This window comes from Pan troglodytes, chromosome 1 (genome assembly GCF_028858775.2).
Source record: "Pan troglodytes isolate AG18354 chromosome 1, NHGRI_mPanTro3-v2.0_pri, whole genome shotgun sequence".
Taxonomy (NCBI): Eukaryota; Metazoa; Chordata; class Mammalia; order Primates; family Hominidae; genus Pan; species Pan troglodytes.
This window is the reverse complement of record NC_072398.2, coordinates 198,209,609-198,230,648: the sequence shown is the minus strand read 5'-3', so window position 1 is coordinate 198,230,648 and position 21,040 is coordinate 198,209,609. Positions and strand designations below refer to the sequence as shown.

General features: G+C 54.1%; 1 protein-coding gene across 2 annotated transcripts in view; it reads left to right on the top strand.

Annotated features, from left to right (window-relative positions):
* The first annotated feature begins 5,278 nt into the window (after positions 1-5,278).
* Positions 5,279-21,040, top strand: part of NHSL3 (NHS like 3) — a 32,998-nt gene continuing 17,236 nt past the window's right edge. The window contains exon 1 of one of the 2 annotated variants that reach the window (XM_003307954.4): positions 5,279-5,639. In XM_003307954.4, coding sequence (XP_003308002.2) covers positions 5,405-5,639 — 235 coding nt within the window. In that variant the 5' untranslated portion in view covers positions 5,279-5,404. Of the gene's footprint in view, positions 5,640-17,300; positions 17,502-21,040 lie in introns of those variants that run through there. The other variant, XM_054665371.2, reaches the window with a different exon arrangement.

Genomic DNA, 21,040 nt, shown 5'->3' with positions numbered 1-21,040 from the left:
TCCACCTCCCGGGTTCAAGCAATTCTGGTGCCTCAGCCTCCTGAGTAGCTGGGATATTTGTTGAAAGAACGAAGGGAAACACAACCCGTTGCATACTAGAGACTGGGTGGTGGCAATAACTACCTCTCTGCTCTCTACTTTTTCTCTTCTTTCCTCCCCCTGCACCCTCACCTCTTTCCCCTCCTCTCTTTTCTTAGGAGCTGGCACCAACTTAAAGATGGGAACACATAAGACTCCATTTGATCTGGCCACACACCACTAGCACCCTATGCGAGCCATTTCTCCTCTCAACTCAGCGGGAGGAAAAATGGGTGGAATTAGGCTTGGGGCTTGATTCTAAGAGATGCCTAGAGGATCAAAGAAGACCTCAGCAGGGAGGTTGTTTGAAATGTTAAGACGGCTGCCACAGATGCCAAGAGCCAGGGATTAGGGGACATAAGAATGCTGGCTGGGACCTACATCTCCCCCCTCCCAACTTTCAACTATGCAGGATTGCTCTGCCCTCTGGTACAATTCCGGCCCCTGCAATTGGTCTAAGAACTGAGGGAAGCCACAGGTGCTCCCATCCCAAGGCTGTCTGTCCCTTCCTGGTCTTCCCTGTAAAATGTAAGAGGCTCAGCCACACCTTTGGCCTGGCTGCCCTGTCTGGAGTGAGGAGTCTTTGTGGAAGGAGGCCAGGCCCAGCAGAGGACAAAGCTGGCTCCTGTGGAAGGCAGGTCTCCCAAGTGGAAAGGGGGATTGGTGTGTGTGAGGGCAACATCACGGTGGTCCTGGGCTTTCCCCAAACAGAGGGGCAAAGTTGGAGGGCCCTTAGGATGCTGCCCCAAGCCTGGTTTTTGCTGGTTCCTCCCTGGGGACACGCTGGAAGTTTCCTTCCTGGTCAGGTGACAGCCTGGCTCCAGGTTGAACTTTGGGCCCTATCCACAGGGACTGCTGGGAAGTCAGCTCCCTCCGCTGCCTGCAAGGCCAGCAAAGACATGTAGCTGAGCTGAGCAATCATTATTCCAGGGAGCAGGATTCAGCTACAGCTGAGACACAGGCTAGCTCTTCCTAGGCTAGCCCTCCCTGGGTGGCTCAGAAGCATGTCTGTCCTTTAGGCCAGGGGGCAAGAGGGAGAGCTGGGCCTGCTGGTCTGAAGGTGGCCCGAGCTGGGGATGAGAAGTGAGAATCTCTGGGTGCTGGAGTCAGCAGCAGTGAAGGGAATAAAACCCTGAACTCTCCTCATTTCCCTTCTTCCTCTCCCTACGTGCAAATCAGAGGATCCAATCTGTGGGTTGATTCCTGGAAATTCTAGTTTGAGGGGAATTTCCCTGAGGAATTATATGAGACACTGGCAGGGCTATCTTCAGAGGCATGCAAACTGTGTAGTTACGCATAGCCCATGCTCAGAAAGGCTCTGTGCTTGGTTGAATGTTTTGCTGTTGCCTCTTTTTTTTTTTTTTTTGAGACAGAATCTTGCTCTGTCGCCCAGGCTGGAGTGCAGTGGCGCAGTCTCGGCTCACTGCAACCTCCACCTCCCGGGTTCAGGCAATTCTCTGCCTCAGCCTCCCAGGTAGATGGGATTACAGGCACCCGCCACTATGCCCGGCTAATTTTTGTATTTATTTATTTTTTTTTTAGATAGAGTTTTGCTCTTGTTGCCCAGGCTGGAGGGCAATGGCACGATCTAGGCTCACTGCAACCCCTACCTCCCGGGTTCAAGCGATTCTCCTGCTCAGTCTCCAGAGTAGCTGGGACTACAGGCATGCGCCACTACATCTGGCTAATTTTTGTATTTTTAGTAGAGACAGGGTTTCTCCATGTTGGTCAGGCTGGTCTCGAGCTCCCGACCTCAGGTGATCCGCCTGCCTCAGCCTCCCAAAGTGCGGGGATTACAGGTGTGAGCCACCGCACCTGGCCTAATTTTTGTATTTTTAGTAGAGATGGGGTTTCACCATCTTGGCCAGGCTGGTCTTGAACTCCTGACCCTGTGATCCACCCGCCTCGGCCTCCCAAAGTGCTGGTATTATACAGGCTTGAGCCACTGCGCCCGACCTTTTTTTTTTTTTGAGAGGGAGTCTCGCTTTGTCACCCAGGGTGGAGTGCAGTGGCACCATCTCGGCTCACTATAACCTCTGCCTTCTGGGTTCAAGCGTTTCTCCTGCCTCAGTCTCCCGAGCAGCTGGGACCACAGACAAGCACCACCATGCCTCGCTAGTTTTTTTGTATTTTTATTTATTTTATTGAGACGGAGTTTCGCTCTTGTCGCCCAGGCTGGAGTGCAATGGCATGATCTTGGCTCACTGCAACCTCCGCCTCCCGGGTTCAAGTGATTCTCCTGCCGCAGCTTCCTGAGTAGCTGGGAATATAGGCGCCTGCCAGCAAGCCTGGCTAATTTTTTTTTTTTTTTTTTTGAGATGGAGTCTCACACTGTCACCGGGGCTGGAGTGCAATGGCGTGATCTCGGCTCACTGCAAACTCCGCCTCCCGGGTTCAAGTGATTCTCCTGCCTCAGCCTCTCGAGTATCTGGGATTACAGGCACTTGCCACCTCGCCTGGCTAATTTTTGTATTTTTAGTAGAGACGGGGTTTCACTATGTTGGCCAGGCTGGTCTCAAACTCCTGACCTTGTGATTCACCTGCCTCGGCTTCCCAAAGTGCCAGGACTACAGGCGTGAGTCACCTTGCCCGGCCTGCTATTGCCTCTTGAAATTCTTTTTTTAAAAGACAAGGTCAGGCCAGGCGCAGTGGCTCACGCCTGTAATCCCAGCACTTTGGGAGGCCGAGGTGCGTGGGTCACCTGAGGTCAGGAGTTCGAGACCAGCCTGACCAATATGGTGAAACCCCGTCTCTACTAAAAATACAAAAATTAGCCAGGCTTGGTGGTGGGCGCCTGTAGTCCCAGCTACTCAGGAGGCTGAGGCAGGAGAATCGCTTGAACCCGGGAGGTGGAGGTTATAGTGAACCGAGATCGTGCCACTGCACTCCAGCCTGGGTGACAGAGCGAGACTCAGTCTCAAAAAAAAACAAACAAACAACAACAACAACAACAAAAAGACAAGATTTCACTCTGTTTTGCAGGCTGCAGTGCAGTGGCGCGAACATGGCTCACTATAGCCTTGACCTCCTGGGCTCAAGGGATCCTCCCACCTCAGCCTCCCGAGTGAGTAGCTAGGACCACAGGCACTTGTCACCACACCTGGCTAATGAAAAACAATTTTTTTTTTGGAGAGATGAGCTCTTACCATGTTGCCCAAGGCTGGTCTCGAACTCCTAGGCTCAAGCAATCCTCCCACCTTGGCCTTCCAAAGTGTTGGGATTACAGACATGAGCCACTGTGGCAGGCCTTGAAATTCTTAATAAGTTTTTTTTTTTTTTTTTTTTTTTTTTTTTTGAGACAGAGTCTCACTCTGTCACCCAGGCTGGAGTGCAATGGTGCAATTTTGGCTCACTGCATCCTCCGCCTACCGGGTTCAAGCGATTCGCCTGCCTTAGTCTCCCAAGTAGCTGGGACTACAGGCATGCACCACCACACCCAGCTAAGTTTTTGTATTTAGTAGAGACCGGGTTTCACCATGTTGGTCTGGCTGGTCTTAAACTCCTGACCTCAGGTGATCCATTTGCCTGGGCCTCCCAAAGTGCTGGGAATACAGGCCTGAGCCACCATGCCTGGCACCTGTAACACTTTTCCCTTGAAAACTGCATTCTCTACATTCCCTTTCCTCACCAACTAACAGAGGAAGAGGCTGGGTTCTTAGGAGTGCTAGGCTGGGCCAAGAGCACCCAGAGTACAGGGCTGGTTCCTGATCCAGAATGGGTGCTCTGGGATTGTGGGCTGGATCTGAATGAATCGTGGTTAGACAAGAAACTGAGGCCCAGCATGGACACTGGGTGGTCTGCCCCAGGGCCCCCAGGTGGGAGAGTGTCAATGATGTCCCAGGTTCACCACAGCTGAGCCCCTGGGGACATGCAGGGGGCTAAGGCAGGTTAGGGAGATCCCACTGCACTCTAGTAATCCTGCAATGTTATGGTGAGTGCTATCTACAGTGCGCCGGGGCTGACTGGGCTGGGTGGCCCAGACAAATGGGCCCCTGCCCTCGTGGAGACCAGGACCAAGAGAAAGCCATGTGACCAGAGTCAGATTGGGTGATTCTGGCCACCCCACTGGTATGGACATCACAAGGCCCTTCTGGGGACTGACGGAGGGGGTTCAAGGGTGCTGAACCCACAGCTGGTCCCCAGCGCAATTTCTAGTCCTTAGGGTTTGAAGCCTTGGACCAGCCTGAGACAAAACCCAGATGCCCATCTTGGCTCCTCTCCCGCTGACCACCTCTGTCCCCTTCTGGCCTCCATTTCCGTTGTCGTGGGATCAGATGATATAAAAGGGCTTGGTCAGCTGTAATAGACCCAGAGGCCTGTAGGCAATGAGTACAGCAATTTCAGGATTCTTAATGTTTCCTTTCCTACCAGCCTCCCAGTCACACCTCTCACCTGCCCAGAGTTCAACCCTAATTAGTGTTGAGCATCTCAGTGGGAACTCCTGGTCCAGGCAGGAGTGCCCTGGGGCCTCAAATCCTAGTCCAAGGGTAAACGGAGGAAGGGCTATCCTCATCTTGCCACCAAAGGGTGAGGCAGGAACACAGTGGGCCTGGGCCCCCGCTGCACACCGAAGATGGTTGGAGCCTGGAAGGTGTGGTAAAGAGCGAGGAGGCGACCCCAGTCAGCAGATGGGAGGGAAATACCCACTGCGGGTCACAGGTCTTGGACGTGTCTGAAGCCTCTATTCCTGGCGCAAGCGCCCCAACACTGTCGGGGCTTGGAAGGAATTCTCCAAATTCCCTTATTCCAGGAAAAAATATTCCAGAATCCCCTGTCTATTCCCAGCCCAAACTTGGGATACCAAGTCTCCTGGGGTCCAACCCCAGCCTCTCGCTCCCCATTGCCTGCGCCCTTCCCCTTTCCGTCCCCACCCCATACCACCCTCTTCCGAACAGACCTCCCGCGGTGCCCCCTGCGGGACGGAACCTCAGTGCCGCCCCCTCCCGGGCGGCCCCACGACCCGCCCTCTCGGGCCCCAGCGGGGGGCACGACCCCGGGCTCCCGGGACCCCCTCCTCTCGGGACTGGACCTCGCCCTCCGCCGGGACCGGGGGAGGCGGGGAGGGGCCGCAGGCAGCGGCGCTCCCGCCCCGCGGCCGCTCCCGCCCCGCGGCCGCTCCCGCCCCGCTCCTTCCCTCCCCGCCGGCCTGCGCCCCGCCCGCCGCTCGGCCGGCCCCTCCCGCGCCGCTCCCGCCGCCCGCTCTCCGCGCCCGCTCGGCCTCCGCCGCCCAAACTTTTCTCCGGGCGCGCGTCCCCGGCGGCCGCCCCCGGCATGGGCACCGCGCCGCAGGGGGCCTGACCCGCCGCCCGCTCCGCCCCCGCCTGCCATGGCGGCCCGCGCGCCCCCCGCCGCACCTGCGGCCGAGGAGCCGGGGAACCCGGGCGGCCCCCCGCGCAGGAAGAAGTCCCGCTCCGGCGCGTCCGGCCTCCGCCGCGCCTTCAGCTGGCTGCGGGGCAAGCGGCGCAAGAAGAAGGCGGCGGGGGCCGAGGGCGCCGAACCGGCCGCCCCCCGGGCCAAGAAGGCGGAGGACAAGGCCAAGAGGGCCAAGGGCAAAGGCCGAGGTAAGGCGGTCGGCACCTGGGCTGAGCGCGGGGGGGCGTCGAGGGTACGGCCGAGGGGGCTCTGCCGGGGGTCCGCGCGCGGCGTGTTGGAGGGGGGTGACCCCCAGGAGCTGGTGCTGGAAAGCGAAGAGGCCAGGGCTGAGTCCGAACACTTCCACCCAGCGCTGCCTTCCGCACTTTCCAGACCCAGTCCTGCCCCGCTGTGAGGGGAGGGGACCCCCGGCTGGGGCAGGGATCCCCTGGCAGAGCAGGAAGTGCTGGTAGCCCGACTCCAGGGCGGTGAGGCGATTCCCCCTCCCCCAGGCTCACCCAGGTTCTGCCCTCTGCTGAGTCAGGGGGTCAGAGACTTAACGCTGGCCTGTGGCCAATGGGAGAGACAGGTGGCCTTGGGTCTCTGGTGGGGACCCTCTGGGTCTGGAAGGTCAACCGCACTCACAAAGAGTTTCAGCTCCAGCTGGATCTGGATTTCCAGCCCCACAAAGGACCTCGCATGGAGCACAGTGTGCCCTGCCTTAGCTTCTTAACAGTGCTGGCTTTTCCCACCTGGCCTCCCTCAACGCTCACCTGGGCCAGGCCACAAACATCACCTCCTGGGGTAGTGAGCTCACCAAGGTGAACCAACCCGCCCCTCCCTATCACTCCTTCTTCCAGCCCTGGAGAAACATGCCAGTGTCGGAAGTGTGCTTACAGATGGGGGAAACTGAGGCCCAAGCTCAGTGGAGAGGCTGTACCTGGGCTGGGGTGGGTACTTAAAATTCAACAGCTAATTCTCAGTCTTTCTGAATTTGAGCCCCTGGGCTCCTCCTCTGGCCTGGATGGGCAGCCTGAAAGGCAGGGAAGCCGACCTGGCCCATCCCTGCTGGGGTCATTTTCAGTTCCTTTCTTGGGCCTTCCCTCATTTTCCAGTTTCTGTCTTCCTTTTGGTGGGGAGGGCTTGAGTCTTTGCAAGAGGGTGGAGCTCCCTTGGGGCTTGCGGTCCTGGGAAATCCACCTTTCCTAGACTGCTGCTGCAGTGCTGGAGGTGAGGAAATGGCTGGGTGTGCGGGCCCATCCCATTCTGCCTGTGTTTACCCTCCCGGTGTCCTTTAACCACCTCTTCTGGGAGAGTTAGAAGGAACACTTTAGGGGTCAGGAAGAGGGTGGAAAGCCTCATGTGTGATTGTATCCGGCTTGATCTTCCTTTTGGATAAGGGCCCTGCTTCCCTGCGGCACAGCCACAAATAGAAGTGAGGGTGCTGGGGCTGGGGTGACTGGGCCAAACCCTGAGGGAGGATTGGATTTGGGTGAGGGGTGTTTCCAAAGCCTCTGCAGTCCTAACAGGACATGGAGTCTGTCCCAGGGCTGCCCCACTGGGATTCAGTCTGAAGTCATCCCCATCTCATTCAAGAGGGCATTGCAGCAGGATGTATTGTGGTCAGACTGTCAGGATTGGCAGGCAGAAGGCTAGTGGACTAGCAGTGTATACTCCAGGGCAGTGGACTTTTTTCCTCTGGGAGACCAGCCTGGAAGTCAGGGGGCTGGAAAAGCTGAGCCTGTAGGTCACTGCTCCAACAGCCTGGGTTTGGGGTCATTGGGTCAGTGGCCAGGCCTCCCTCTTGCCTTGTGTTTGGTATCAGGTGGCTCTGGGCTTTCTGGGCAGCATGTCGGCCTGATTTGAGCCCACGTGCATGGGTAACACCTCCTTGCCCCTGGCTGTTGTTTCTCCAGGTCTGGAGGTGGCCCTGGGTATGACTGGAGGAAGTCCTGTTCCCTTTTACTCCAGCCTCCTATTATTGCAACTGTTTCCTTGTCACCTGCCTGGCCCAACTTCTTTTCTGTTTATTAAGAGAAATAAATCTGATCCCACTAATCTCCACTGGCAACGCTGGCCAGGAACGGGAAGCCTGCAGAAGGCTTAACTCTTTCAGGGAGAATGTTCAGAATGGAGATTGGGAGAGGTGGGGAGGAGGGATACACAGGAGATTGCTGGGAGGTCAGGGATCTTTGCTGGGGAAGTCATTATCTCCTCCATTCCAATCTCTGACTCAAAGACCTACGAGAGGCAGGTCTTGATTCCTCTAATCTGACTCTCCTACTTTAAGATGGAAAAACTGAGCTTGTCATGGAGTTTTGAGCACCAGTCTTCCATGATTCCCTTGCTGACCTCACTACCCTGCACAAACTTAGAAGAGAGGAAGTCTGACATTTATTGATTAGTCTGAATATGTCAAGATCTCACTTGCAGATGAAAAAATTGAGGCTCAGGGACAGTGAGTGACTGATTTGACCAAACTGGGATTTAAACTCAAATTACTTGCCTCAAAAATCGGGACTGTTTTCATGACTCTCCCAAGGACATAGAGCAGCAGGTAAGGCTTGAAGATCTTCTTGTTCAACTCACTTTACAGATGGGAAATGGCCCAGAGAGAGAAGTGAGGGAACTTGATAGAGTGGGGAGAGTATCAGAATCAGGCCAATGAGAGTTTAAATCCTGGCCCAGCTACTAGCAAGCCCCATGATGTAGGATGAGCAACTTCTCAGTGGGCTCCCTGATTCCACCACTGTCTTGTGGGGAAGAAAGGGGGAATCCTCTGGCTGGACATTGCCTTGATGGGCTGTGACCTTTCTGTCTCACCAAGATTCTCACAAGAGAGCATATGAAAATTATATTAAAGGCTGGGCGTGGTGGCTCATGCCTGTAATCCTAGTATTTTGGGAGGCCGAGGCAGGCAGACTGCCTGAGCTCAGGAGTTCGAGACCAGCCTAGGCAACACGGTGAAACCCCGTCTCTACTAAAATATAAAAAATTTGCCAGACAAGGTGGCGTGCACCTGTAGTCCCAGCTACCCGGAAGGCTGAGGCAGGAGAATTGCTTGAACTCGGGAGGCGGAGGTTGCAGTTAGCCAAGATTGCACCGCTGCACTCCAGCCTGGGCAACAGAGCGAGACTCAGGGAAAAAAAAAAAAAAAAAGAAAATTATATTAAAGAGAAGTAACCATAGAAATGCAAGGGGTTGCTATGACTGTGTTTATAAGTTTAGTCACCTGAGCTCTAACGACCCAGTCTGGAAGGAATGGGCTCTGGGCCTAAGAACAACTTTGCTTGACTGGGCGTGGTGGCTCACACCTGTAATCCCAGCACTTTGGGAGTTTGAGGTGGGTGGGTCACGAGGTCGCGAGTTTAAGACCAGCCTGACCAACATGGTGAAACCCTGTCTCTACTAAAAATACAAAAATTAGCTGGGCTTAGTGGCACGTGCCTGTAATCCCAGCTACTCAGGAGGCTGAGGCAGGAGAATCGCTTGAACCCGGGAGGTGGAGGTTGCAGTGAGGCGAGATTGCACCACTGTACTCCAGCCTGGGTGACAGAGCGAGACTAGGTCTCAAAAAAAAAAAAATGGACAACTCTGCTTCCCTGGTCTGCCCCTGTCAAGCTACAAGATGCTGGCAGGTTATTCACCCCTCCAAGCCTCAGTATCCTTATCTGTAAAATAGGGATAATAAATCCTAGCTTTATAGGGGCCTTTCCAGGATCAAATGAGCTAACAGACATGCAAATGCGTTGTGAACTGTGGAGCATGGTGCAGCTGGCAGCAGGTTTCTGCTGTTGTTATGCTGCTGAGGACTTGAGCATTAGTTAAGTTCACCCTGATCCATGTTTGGATAACAGCCCGTGATGATGATGATTACTGAGGGGGATTCACAGAGGGTAGAGTCTCACCTTTGTCCCACAGGAGGACTCAGACATAAGAAAAAGTTAAAAAAACAGGCCAGGCACGGTGGCTCACACCTGTAATCCCAGCACTTTGGGAGGCTGAGGCGGGCGGATCACAAGGTCAGGAGATTGAGACCATCCTGGCTAACATGGTGAAACCCTGTCTCTACTAAAAAATACAAAAATTTAGCCAGTTGTGGTGTTGGGCGCCTGTAGTCCCAGCTACTTGGGAGGCTGAGGCAGGAGAATGGAGTGAACCCGGGAGGCGGAGCTTGCAATGAGCCGAGATCGCGTCACTGCACTCTAGCCTGGGCGACAGAGCAAGACTCCAGCTCAAAAAAAAAAAAAAAAGAAACAAAAAAGAACAAGTTAAAAAAAAACAAAAACAAACAGGAATCCATATCTTCCAGAAATATCACCTGGACTCTAGACAAGTGTGTGGGTAGGAAGTGTTTCTGGGACAGATGCCAGGACTGGAGCCCAGCAGATAATCAGGGGAGGCTTTCTGGAGGAGGCGAGCGCCTATGGAAGGAGGGCAGGGTCCTGGCTAATCTGAATGGGAAGAGAAGTAACAGGAAGGCTGCTATGTGCTATATATACCCTGGCCAAGCATTTTCATCAAAGTCTTCCTATGTCCTTACAGCAACCTGGGAGGTGGACAGTTATCACCATTTGTAGGTGAGAAAAAAGGGGTGAGAGTAAGTAGCCCAAGGTCACTCAGCTTCATTTATTTGAAGAGGACATATTCTTTACTCTGTAGTGTAAGGCACTGTTCAAGGTGATGCGAATGCCAGAGGACCAGACAGGCAAGGTCCCCATCTATGTGGAAGTGAGGTTCACAGCATCACAATGACGGAGCCACTCAGTCTGCCTCCAGAGGCCACACTCTACAAAGAAAATTATATGATGATGGCTGTGTTTCTGACTCTGGAGGCGGGTAACCTCTCTAGAGTTTTAGACAAAACCAGTTTTGGGGAAAGGGCTATGTAGTCCTCCTGAGGGTTTCTCTTGTGCAGTGGGCAGCGGCTGAGGGGTGGGAGTAGGCATGGCTCTGATACTGAGAATTTGAGAGCCACCCTGCCAGGCCTAGCTGACTTAGCCCCATGTTAACTCCAGTCAGTTCACTGTGGCCTCTCCAAGTTCCCTCTGGCCACTCAGGGAGGACTGTCCTTTCCTGGTGTGGAGTTGTGGAGAGAACCCTGAGTTTGAGTTCTGCTCTGTTGTATGACCTTGGGTAAGTCCTGCCCCTCTTTGGACCAGACATGCCCTGTCTTGATAAAGATGGTTTTTTTTTTTTTTTTTTTTTTTGAGACAGAGTCTCACTCTGTCGCCCAGGCTGGCGTGCAGTGGCGAGATCTCAGGTCACTGCAACTTCTGCCTCCCAGGTTCAAGCGATTCTTCTGCTTCAGCCTGGGACTACAGGTGAGTGCCACCATGCCTGGCTAATTTTTGTATTTTTAGTAGAGATGGGGTTTCACCATATTGGCCAGGCTGGTCTCGAACTCCTGACCTCATGATCCGCCTGCCTTGGCCTCCCAAAGTGCTGGGATTACAGGCGTGAGCTACCGCGACTGGCCGACAAAGATGGGGTTTAATGGCCTCTGAGACTCTTGCTAGTTCTAGGATTCTGTGAGTTTGAGAATGGGCTGAGGGAGCAAGCCTGTAGGGGCTGGGGGCTAGGCATGGGGATGGGAGCTGTGTCCAGGAAAGGAGAGCTGACCCCCAGCCAGCCAGATAAGACACTGAGACCCAGTGGCCTGGATGTCATAGGAAGGTGAGTAAGGTGGCTGGGCGTGGTGAAACCCCGTCTCTACTAAAAATACAAAAATTATGGCCGGGCACAGTGGCTCACGCCTGTAATCCCAGTGCTTTCGGGGGCCAAGGCGGGAGGGGATCACCTGAGGTCAGGAGTTTGAGACTAGCCTGGCCAACATGGCGAAACCCCATCTCTACTAAAAATGCAAAAATTAGCTGGGCATGGTGGCATGCATCTGTAATCCTAGGCTACTCGGGAGGCTGAGGCAGGAGAATAGCTTGAACCCAGGAGGCAGAGGTTGCAGTGAGCTGTGATCGCGCCATTGCACTTCAGCCTGGGCAACAAGAACAAAAAGCTCCGTCTCAAAACAAAAAACAAAAATTAGCCAGGCGTAGTGGCAGGCGCCTGTAGTCCCAGGTACTCGGGAGGCTGAGGCAGGAGAATCACTTGAACCCAGGAGGCGGAGGCTGCAGTGAACTGAGACCACGCCACTGCACTCCAGCCTGGGCGACGGGAGTTCAACTGGGCAACAGTTTCATTCAAAACTCAAAAAAAAAAGGAAGGTGGGTAAGGAGAGTCCATTATGAACAATGTCATTTCTCTCTGCTGAGGAAGGGGCCTAGATAGTTCCAAAGCAGTGAGAGTCAAGTCTCTGGGGTCGTGGACACCTTGTTCTTCTGAGGTCAGGATGGTGTCTGTTTGCCCGTCAGTCAACACTCCCATGTGTTTTCCCCTTCTGTGTCAGTTCCTGTGCTGCTTCTCCTGCCTGGAATGTGCTCCCCTTCACTTTGCTATCCAGTGAACTCCTATTCAGCCCTCAGGGCCTGGTGTCAGTGTCATCTCTGTGATACTCCCAGGGGAAATTATTGTCCCCAGACCCTAGAGCAAGGTGCTTAAGAGAGTTGGGGTTGGGCAGTATATGCTTTTCCAGCCACTTTCTTCTTGGGTAAAGGGCACCTCAGTGTCCTTACCTGGGGCCTGGACCAATGTAATAGGGGCTGAGTTCCCTCTGCTATGGGATACCTCCAATAGGGGAGTGGTTTCCCCAGAGGAGTTTGGGGTTTCTCAATAAGAATGTGACATTTTGGCTTCCCAGAAATGTAAAAAATAAAGAGTGTGACAGGGTGGCTGCTCTGTCTCCCCCAGACCCCTGTGAGAGGACAGACATTGTTTTCCTAGGGTCCAGACGGGAGAGGGAGCCTCACTCACTTATTTCACAGATATTTCCTAAGTGTTATATACCAGGCACTATCCTAGGGATGAATAAGAGAGACAAAGTCCTGGGCCTCATGAACCTCACGATGAGTGTGTGTATAGGGGGGAAAATAACGCTGAACAAGTAATTAAGGGTTAAAAAGTGTGACAAGGGGAAGCACAGCAATCTCTGAGGGAGGTCAGGGACGGCTTCCCCAGGGAGGTGGCGCTTGAGCTGAAATGGAAGGATGAAAGGAAGCTGGGATTGAAGGGTTTGTGGCACTGGCGTCAGGCAAAGCACGTGCTAGGGACTTGGGACCAGCTGGCTATCTGGGGTTCCGTGGGATCCAGGGATTGCTGTACCTCACTATTTTGAATACCCGAAGGGCAGAGACTGGGTTGACAGACTCTTCCCTCTGCCCTGGCCAGCACAAGGCCTGGCTAAGTGTCCTTGGATGATAGGTAATGCTCCAGTATGGGCCCCCAGAGATGGGCATCTCCGGATCCTAGACTCTCAGAGCTCATGGCCCGAGATGTCATAGGGAGCCCTCATGGTACATACAGATGGGGCAGCTGAGGCCCGGAGGAGGAAGTGACTTGCTCAAGTTCACATGGCCATCTAGTGTCAGAGGCAGAAGAAAAGCCCACAACTGCCAGGCGTTCAGCTTCTTCACTCCTTTCTTCAGACTTCAAATGGAAAATCGCATCCCAGAGAGGTGCCTCTGCTAGGGGTGTGAAGAGCTGAGAAGGAAGCAAGGCCAAGGGAGTCTTCCCTGCCCTCCCCTCAACACCTTCAGGGGCTCCTTCCAGCTCTCTCTCCCTCACCCTTCTCTTGGAAATTCCCCTTGGGCCTGAAAGGGGCTCTCAATCAGTGTGCTCTCCCCACACTATACCCTCCCTGCAGTCCCTGAAGCAGGGCTCCTAGCAAGGGTTGAACTGTGGTGGCCAAGCCCTGTGACCCCAAAAATCTGCATTCTCTTGTCAGCAGAGGGCAGAGTGAGAGCCTCCCCTCAGCACCTGCTCCTTGGAAATCCCTCTCTCTCCAGACCCTCAAAGCTGTCTCAGCTGCTCATGGCCTGTCACATGCTAAAGAAAACGAATAAGAGGAAGCATTGTATGTTATTTGGGCCACAGTGAACATGGTGGGGTTGGAGGAGCAGGGACACACACCTTCCTTGTGCGGACCCAAAGGCCACCTCTAGCCCGTTGGCAGACTTGGGGAAGTGAGCCAAGATCCTGCAGCTTCCTTGGTTAGGAGGAGTGAAATCTCTGTCCGCCTCCCCCATCGTTAGTTATACCCCACTGTACTCTATGCCCTTGTACTCCACTGTCCTGAGGGGCTGATTCATTAAAAGACTGTCAGCCCACTCACAGGGTGCCCATCTCTGTGCTTGGCATGGAAGGGGCGATAGAGACAGCTCAGCTCACAGAGGATTTAAACCCTGAATCTTGTAGCAAAGTGCGTGATTCCCAGGAGGCTCCTGGTAGGGAGATTACTAAGTGAGGCCTCCTGTCTGCTTAGGACACCCCCTCCTCCAAGTCTAGCCAAGTGAGGTCTTCCCCACCATTTTCATTTTTATTTTTTGAGACAGAGTTTCGCTCTTGTTTCCCAGGCTGGAGTGCAGTGGTGCGATCTCTGCTCACCGCAACCTCCACCTCCTGGGTTCAAGTGATTCTCCTGCCTCAGCCTCCCGAGTAGCTGGGATTATAGGCGCCTGCCACCATGCCCAGCAAATTTTTGTATTTTTAGTAGAGACAGGGTTTCACCATGTTGGCCAGGCTGGTCTTAAACTGCTGACCTTGTGATCTGCCCGCCTCAGCCTTCCAAAGTGCTGGGATTATAGGCATGAGCCACAGCGCCCGGCCCCTTTTATTTATTTATTTATTTATTTTTTTGAGACAGTCTCGCTGTGTCGCCCAGGCTGGAGTGCAGTGGTGCGATCTCAGCTCACTGCAACCTCTGACTCCCAGGTTCAAGCGATTCTCCTGCCTCAGCCTCCCAAGTAGCCGGGACTACAGGTGCCCGCCACCATGCCTGGCTAATTTTGTATTTTTAGTAGACACGGGGTTTCACCATGTTGGTCAGGCTGGTCTTGAACTCCCGACCTCAGGTGATCTGCCCGCCTCTACCTCCCAAAGTGCTGGGATTACAGTCATGAGCCACCGTGCCCGGCCTTCCCCACCATTTTCTAAGACAGTCACGAGGCATTCCAGCTCATTCTTGTGGTTCCTGGAGTTCTGGTCCATATGCCTTCCATACCACCTACTTCTTCCCACCAGTCCTAGCCTAGCCTGTCCTGTGTTCTTGGCAGTGGGCAGTACTCCTCCCACAGGATCCTGGAGCAAGCACTGCCTTTGCAGTGAAAGTATTTATGCGCTATCATCACTACCTCCGTCAGTATGCAAGCGTCACCGTTGCTACTACAGTTAATCTACAAGCCCCACCATCTCCACCTCCACCAGTTTCTATTAAACACATAGGTATACCTACTATGTGCTGAGCCTGGGGTTACTAAAAGGAGTCAGACAATCACTGCTCTTCAGGAAACTGTTCTGGTTGGAAAGGCAGACACTAAAACTATTGTCTGAAGGCAAGTTCTGGGATGGTGAACACGGGGTGCAGGGGAGCCCTGGGGTGTGATCAGTACTATATCAGAAGGCAGCACTAATGTCTGTGGGGCCTTCATTAAGGAAGCACTGAGCTGGGGGAAGAGGGGGTGCAAGGAAGACTTCATGGAGGAGCAGCATGTAGAGCAGGGCATTGAGAATGAAAAGGCACCTTTCAGGCCAAGGTGGAAGAGGGGATGGCAGGTGTGAACGCCTGGAGTTGTGTGCTGGAGGGTGGCAAGCAGTTTTGTGTGGTTGTAGCTCTGAGAAGAAGATTGTCATCTCAGAGATGAGGTCGGAGATGAGGCTGAACTGGTGGGCAGGGGCAGCTCCTCCAATGCTTCTTGTGAAGGCCAAGGAACCTGCCACACTTCAGACATCCTTTGAGCCTCTTCACATACCTGTCCTCACTTAATTCATGCCAAGAAATTTAGACTTTATCCTTGGGTATTCCCTCTACTCCCCCATACTAACTGTTCTTTTTATGGGCCCCAGTTTCCCTATCTATATAAATTCAGGGAATTGGCTAGCTGATCTCTGAGGTCTTTTTCAGCTTTGACACTAGGACCATTTTCTCTGTGCAAAGTGTACACGCAGCTTGGTACACATTGTATGCTCAATGAATATTTTCTATGGGTGAATAACTTGCCAGCCTTTCAAGGACTGCACTGTTGTCAACCTGAGACTCTAGCAAGAGAAGGGCCTCAGAGAGAGTTGGGTTTAGCTTTGACTCTCACATTTTGCAGGGAGGGAAGAGGGTTTGCTGGAGCCATCGGGCATAAGAGGTAGCACGGTATAGTGGAGGGGCTTGTTCTGGTGGCAGGAAGGATAAGCCATGTGGGGTCTAGAACTGAGGGCTCTAGACTTCCAGCGCAGTGCTCTCTCTACTCTACCATGTTGCCTCTAGTTGGAGAGACAGGGCAGAAGTGATGGTAAAGAAGAGTCATTGCCCAGGCAATGGGGCCCTGGGCAGGTCCCTCAGCACAAGGACACCTGTGATGAGGAGACAGAGGTGGGAGCCCCAGGCAGCCTAGAAGGCTTTTCTTCTCTCTGTTTTTAATTTTTCACTCTGTCACCCAGGCTGGAGTGCAGTAGCGTGATCTTGGCTTACTGCAACCTCTGCCTCCCAGGTTCAAGCGATCCTCCCACCTCAGCCTCCCAAGTAGCTGGGATTACAAGCATGAGCCACCACACCTGGCTAATGTTTTGTGTTTTTAGCAGAGATGAGGTTTTACCATGTTGGCCAGGCTAGTCTCGAACTCCTGACCTGAAGTGATCTGCCCGCCTTGGCCTCCCAAAGTGCTGGGATTACAGGTGTGAGCCACAATGCCTGGCGTTTTTAAAGAAAAAAAAAAAAAAACGCACACACACACACACACACACACACACACACACATATATATATATATATATTTTTGAGACGGAGTCTTGCTCTGTCGCCCAGGCTGGAGTGCAGTGGTGTGATCTTGGCTCACTACAACCTCCGCCTCCTGGGTTCAAGCGATTCTCCTGCCTCAGCCTTCTGAGTAGGTGGGATTACAGGCATGTGCCACCAACCCTGGCTAATTTTTGTATTTTTAGTAGAGACAGGGTTTCACCATGTTGGCCAGGCTGGTTAAAAAAATATTTAACAGGCCGGGTGGTGTGGCTCACGCCTGTAATCCCAGCACTTTAGGAGGCCGAAGCAGGCATATCACCTGAGGTCAGGAGTTTGAGACCAGCCTGAACAACATGGTGAAACCCCGCCTCTACTAAAATTACAAAAATTAGCCGGGCATGGTGGTGCGCACCTGTAGTCCCAGCTACTCGGGAGGCTGAAGCAAGAGAATCGTTTGAACCCGACAGGCGGAGGTTGCAGTGAGCCGAGAGCGTGCCCCTGCCCTCCAGCCTGGGTGACAGCGAGACTTGGTCTCAAAAAAATAAAAAAAAATAATAAAAAAAGGACCTACCTTACACAATTGTGGATAAAATGAAGTAATGCATGAAAGCGGTTAGCACAGAGCCTGGCACATAGTAAACACTAAGTAAAAGGGTGCTACTATTTTGAACACTATAACTACAGAAATACAGTCAGTTCGATACATTTGTACACACAGGCACGTGACACTCACGGGGAGGTGGCTGGTGGGCTCTAGCGGCAGCAGGGCTCCAGATCCGCGTTCTCCCAGCTCCATTGCACTCCTCAGAGCGGTAGCCTCTGGGCTGAGAGAGTGGGCAAGCCGCCTGCCCCACCTGGACTGGCCAGGCCTTCCCCTGTGCGCCCTAGGCTAGGCGGCTCAGCCGGTCTCCCAGGTCCCGGGAGGGGCGGAGCCGACGGGATGCGCGCCAGGCCCCGCCCCTCCTCCGGGCCCGCCCCCGGCCTGGCCATTGGCCGCAGAGCTCGGGGGCGTGGTCGAGCTGGGGCTGGGGGCGCCCGCGGTGCCCGCCCGCGAGTCTCGCTGCCTCCCTCCCGGGGCTGCGGGCCCGGCGGCCGGGCTGGCTGGGCCGCGCTTGGGTTCCCGCGCCGGCTCCCGCACCAGCAATGGGGAACTCACACCACAAGAGGAAGGCCCCCAGCGGTCCCCGGGTCCGCAGCTTCTGGCGGTTCGGGCGGTCGGCGAAGCGGCCGGCAGGTAGGGGCCGGGGTGGGGGCGGGGCAGGCAGGGAGGAGGGTCCCTACTGCGGCCGTCGCCACCGCTGCTGCCCCCTCCCGGGGCTTGGAGGGTTTGAGTGTGGGGGGGTCGGGAATCCCCGCGCAGACCCCACCCCTCACAGGCACACGGAGACACACGTACACGGTAATACCTACGGGCGGGCACACGTACATGTTCGCAGTTTACACAGTCACACGCACAACACCCACTCAAATGTACGGACACGCAGACACAGGATCACATACACCATCACACCCACACTCTCGTACCATCGCAGTAGGACGCACAGAGCCTGAGACATAGGTACATGTATACCTATGCATGCGGTTTACACAGCCACACGAACTACACCCACGCGCAGATCCAGACACACAGGCACACAGTCGTTCACACACATCGGTCATGTGGGTACAGTTGCCCAGCGTCTTAGGCACACAGATGTACACACAGGTTCATAACTGCACAACCAACCGGACTCGCATTCAGGCTCACAGCAGACCCTAAGGCACTCGGACACACACGCTTATTCCCCAGATCTTAGCCCCCAACAGGCTGAAGGCTGAAAGTTTGTAGGAGGGAGGGGAGACAAAGGTGGAAGGGAGAAGCTGGAAACCCGGGGCTGGAGTCTGGGGACCGCCTCCATCTGGCGCGATCGGGAGTCGGACTGGTTTTCTTGGCTCCCTCCCTACCCCCACCCGCGCCACCGCGACTTCTCCCCCCTCCCCCCCTCCCCCGTCCCCGCGGTCCCCGAGGTCGCCGCCGCATCTCCCCCTTTCAATGCAGCCACCGAGCTGGAACGCAGCCCTTGCCGGCTGCTGCGGGATCCCTCCGCGGGTCACATTCCAGGCTCCAATGGGGAGGGGAAGGAAAGGGGAAGGCCTCCAATCCCAAGAGATGGGATTCCTGTTTCCCCCAACAAGTGCGGCAGTTCAGGGTATCCCCGAGGGGCGCTGAAGGAGGGGCTATCGAGAGTGCCTAGTTACTGGTGAATCCAGAGATGGGGGAAGGGCAGGGTGATGGTTCCATTCCCTCCTCCCCAAGATAGAGGGTCTTCAACATAGGCAGGCACCTTAGCGATACCTGTTGGTCTGGGGGAGTGAGGAAATCCCAGAGGAGGTGGAGTGAAGGGGGCCCTGCTGTGGTGGGAGAATCTACGGGTGTATTCCCAGGATGGCCCACATTCCTAGAGATTCCGAACCGGAGCTTGATGATCTCATCGCTCCATGGAGGGGGTGGTGGAAAGAGCCTGGGCTGGGAAGTGGGGGACCTCTCCTCTCAATGAGGCTGTGGAATAGGCCCTGGTGACCTTGAGCAGATTCCTTTCACTTGTCTGGACCACTCTGGCTCCTACAGGGGTTCTGTCTGTGAAATCAGGGGCCCTAGGTGACTTCTTGGGACACTTACCGTTCTGGCTAGCCATTTCATGGATGAAGAGACTGAGGTCCAGGAAAGAGGGACTTGTCCAAGGTCATTTGCCTATGGTGGTTTGAGGTAGTAATATAATCAAAATGACAATAAGAAAAGGGTTAACTAAGTTCAGTTAGGCTCTTTGAGGATTTCTCAGAAGGTGGGTGTTGATGAGAATCTCCAGGACCTTCCAGCACTCTCCCTGCCCCAGCAGTCCTGAAAGCCCTGTCTGTGCCTACCTGTCTCTCCTAGAATCTGCACTAAGGGGGCAGGGCTGGGGCTCTTCATCTGTCCTCTGATGGTCGCTGGGATCTGATGGTTTCCTAGGAACTAACTGTGGGCCCAGACTTGTGACCATTTGTGATGGAGGAGAGAGAAGATAAGAAGGCTGTGTTTATAGTCTCTTGCCTACTGGCCCTTGAGGAAGTGACCTGGGGCTTCCAGCAACACTTGTGAGCTTCCAGTTCCTGCTGCAACTCATGGGTCAACTCAGGCTTTAAGGCGTTCTGAAAAAAATTAGAAAGCAATGTCAAGACAACACAGAAATTAAGTGTGAGGGGCTAGGAAATATTCTAGGCAATATATCAAAAGCCTTCTGGATTGGGGTCAGCTTTAGAAAACTGAGGAGATGGTCCTAATTTGTCTTTGAAGTAATCACAGGATTGAAATTAGTCCTAAATTGTTGGTTAAATGAGAGAACCAGGGATTTGTTTCAGCTGTGGGGTATGGCCGTGAGTAAAGGCATGGAGTTGAGGTCAGGCGAGGTGGTTTATGCCTGTAATCCCAGCATTTTGGGAGGTCGAGATGGGAGGATAACTTGAGCCCAGGAGTTCGAGAGTAGCTTGGGGCAACATGACGAGACCCCCCCCCCCCGCCCCATTTCTACAAGAAATAAAACAGTATCTGGGCGTGGTGGCACATGTGCCTTTGGTCCCAGTAGCTTGAGAGGCTGAGGTGAGGGGATTACGTGAGCCTGGGAGGTCAAGGCTGCAGTGAGCCGATCGTGCCAATGCACTCCAGTCTAGGTGACAGAGTGAGACCCTGTCTCAAAAAAAAAAAAAAAAAAAAAAAGAATGGGCTGGATGCAGTGGCTCACACCTGTAATCCCAGCACTTTAGGAGGTTGAGGTGGGTGGATCACCTGAGGTCAGGAGTTTGAGACCAGCCCAGCCAACATGGTGAAACCCCGTCTCTACTAAAAATACAAAAACTAGCCAGGCATGGTGGCGGGCACCTGTAATCCCAGCTACTTGGGAGGCTGAGGCAGGAGAATCGCTTGAACCCAGGAGGTGGAGGTTGCAGCGAGCCAAGATTGCGCCACTGCACTCCAGCCTGGGTGACAAGAACTCGACTCCATTTCAAAAACAAAAAACAAATGGAGTTGAGACTGAGCATGGAGGTGGGAGGGAAAAGTAGCTGAGGGTCCTCTTGAGGTTCCATTGTGAATATAAACTCGGTACCTTTGGTTTTACTTGTGCTGAGGATCCTAAGTCATCCTCGGCCTCAGCCTCTGCTGTGACAGTCCCAGATGGGGACTGGAGCTTGAGTATAAGTACTCAAGCGCCAGTATAAGTACTCATTTCGTTAGTCTGTGAGAGGAGGAGGGAGAGAGTACAAGGCAGGGAGAGAGGTCTGGAGTCTGCAGGCCACAGGGAGCCAGTGAAGGTGTTTGAGCAAGGGAGGAGTCTACAAAAGTGGGATGTTAGGAAGATGGCTCTAGGGTTGGGGCAGGTGCAGGCAGGACAGGTTGAGGGGTGGGGTGGTGAGAGTGGAGGCTCAGAGACTGTTGCAGTAATCCAGGGGAGAGGTGATGAGGTGAGGGCTGGGGACAGGGTGGGGGTTGTGGGAGTGGAGAGGAGTGGCAGCTGCAGAGACACTTCGGAGGAAGTGGCTGAATTGATAAGACCTGGGATTAACCAGATGTTGAGAGTAAGGGCCAGAGGGAGCTGTGTGTGCTTCTGTGCTTGAGGCTGCTTGGCTGGGAGATGGTAGCAGAGATAAAAATAAGTCCCTATGCTGTCCCTTTACATCAGTTAATTCATTTGTCCTTTGTCCTCCAACAGTCCCACAAGCCACAGGCTATTCTCCCATTTTAGAGATGAGGAAGCTGGA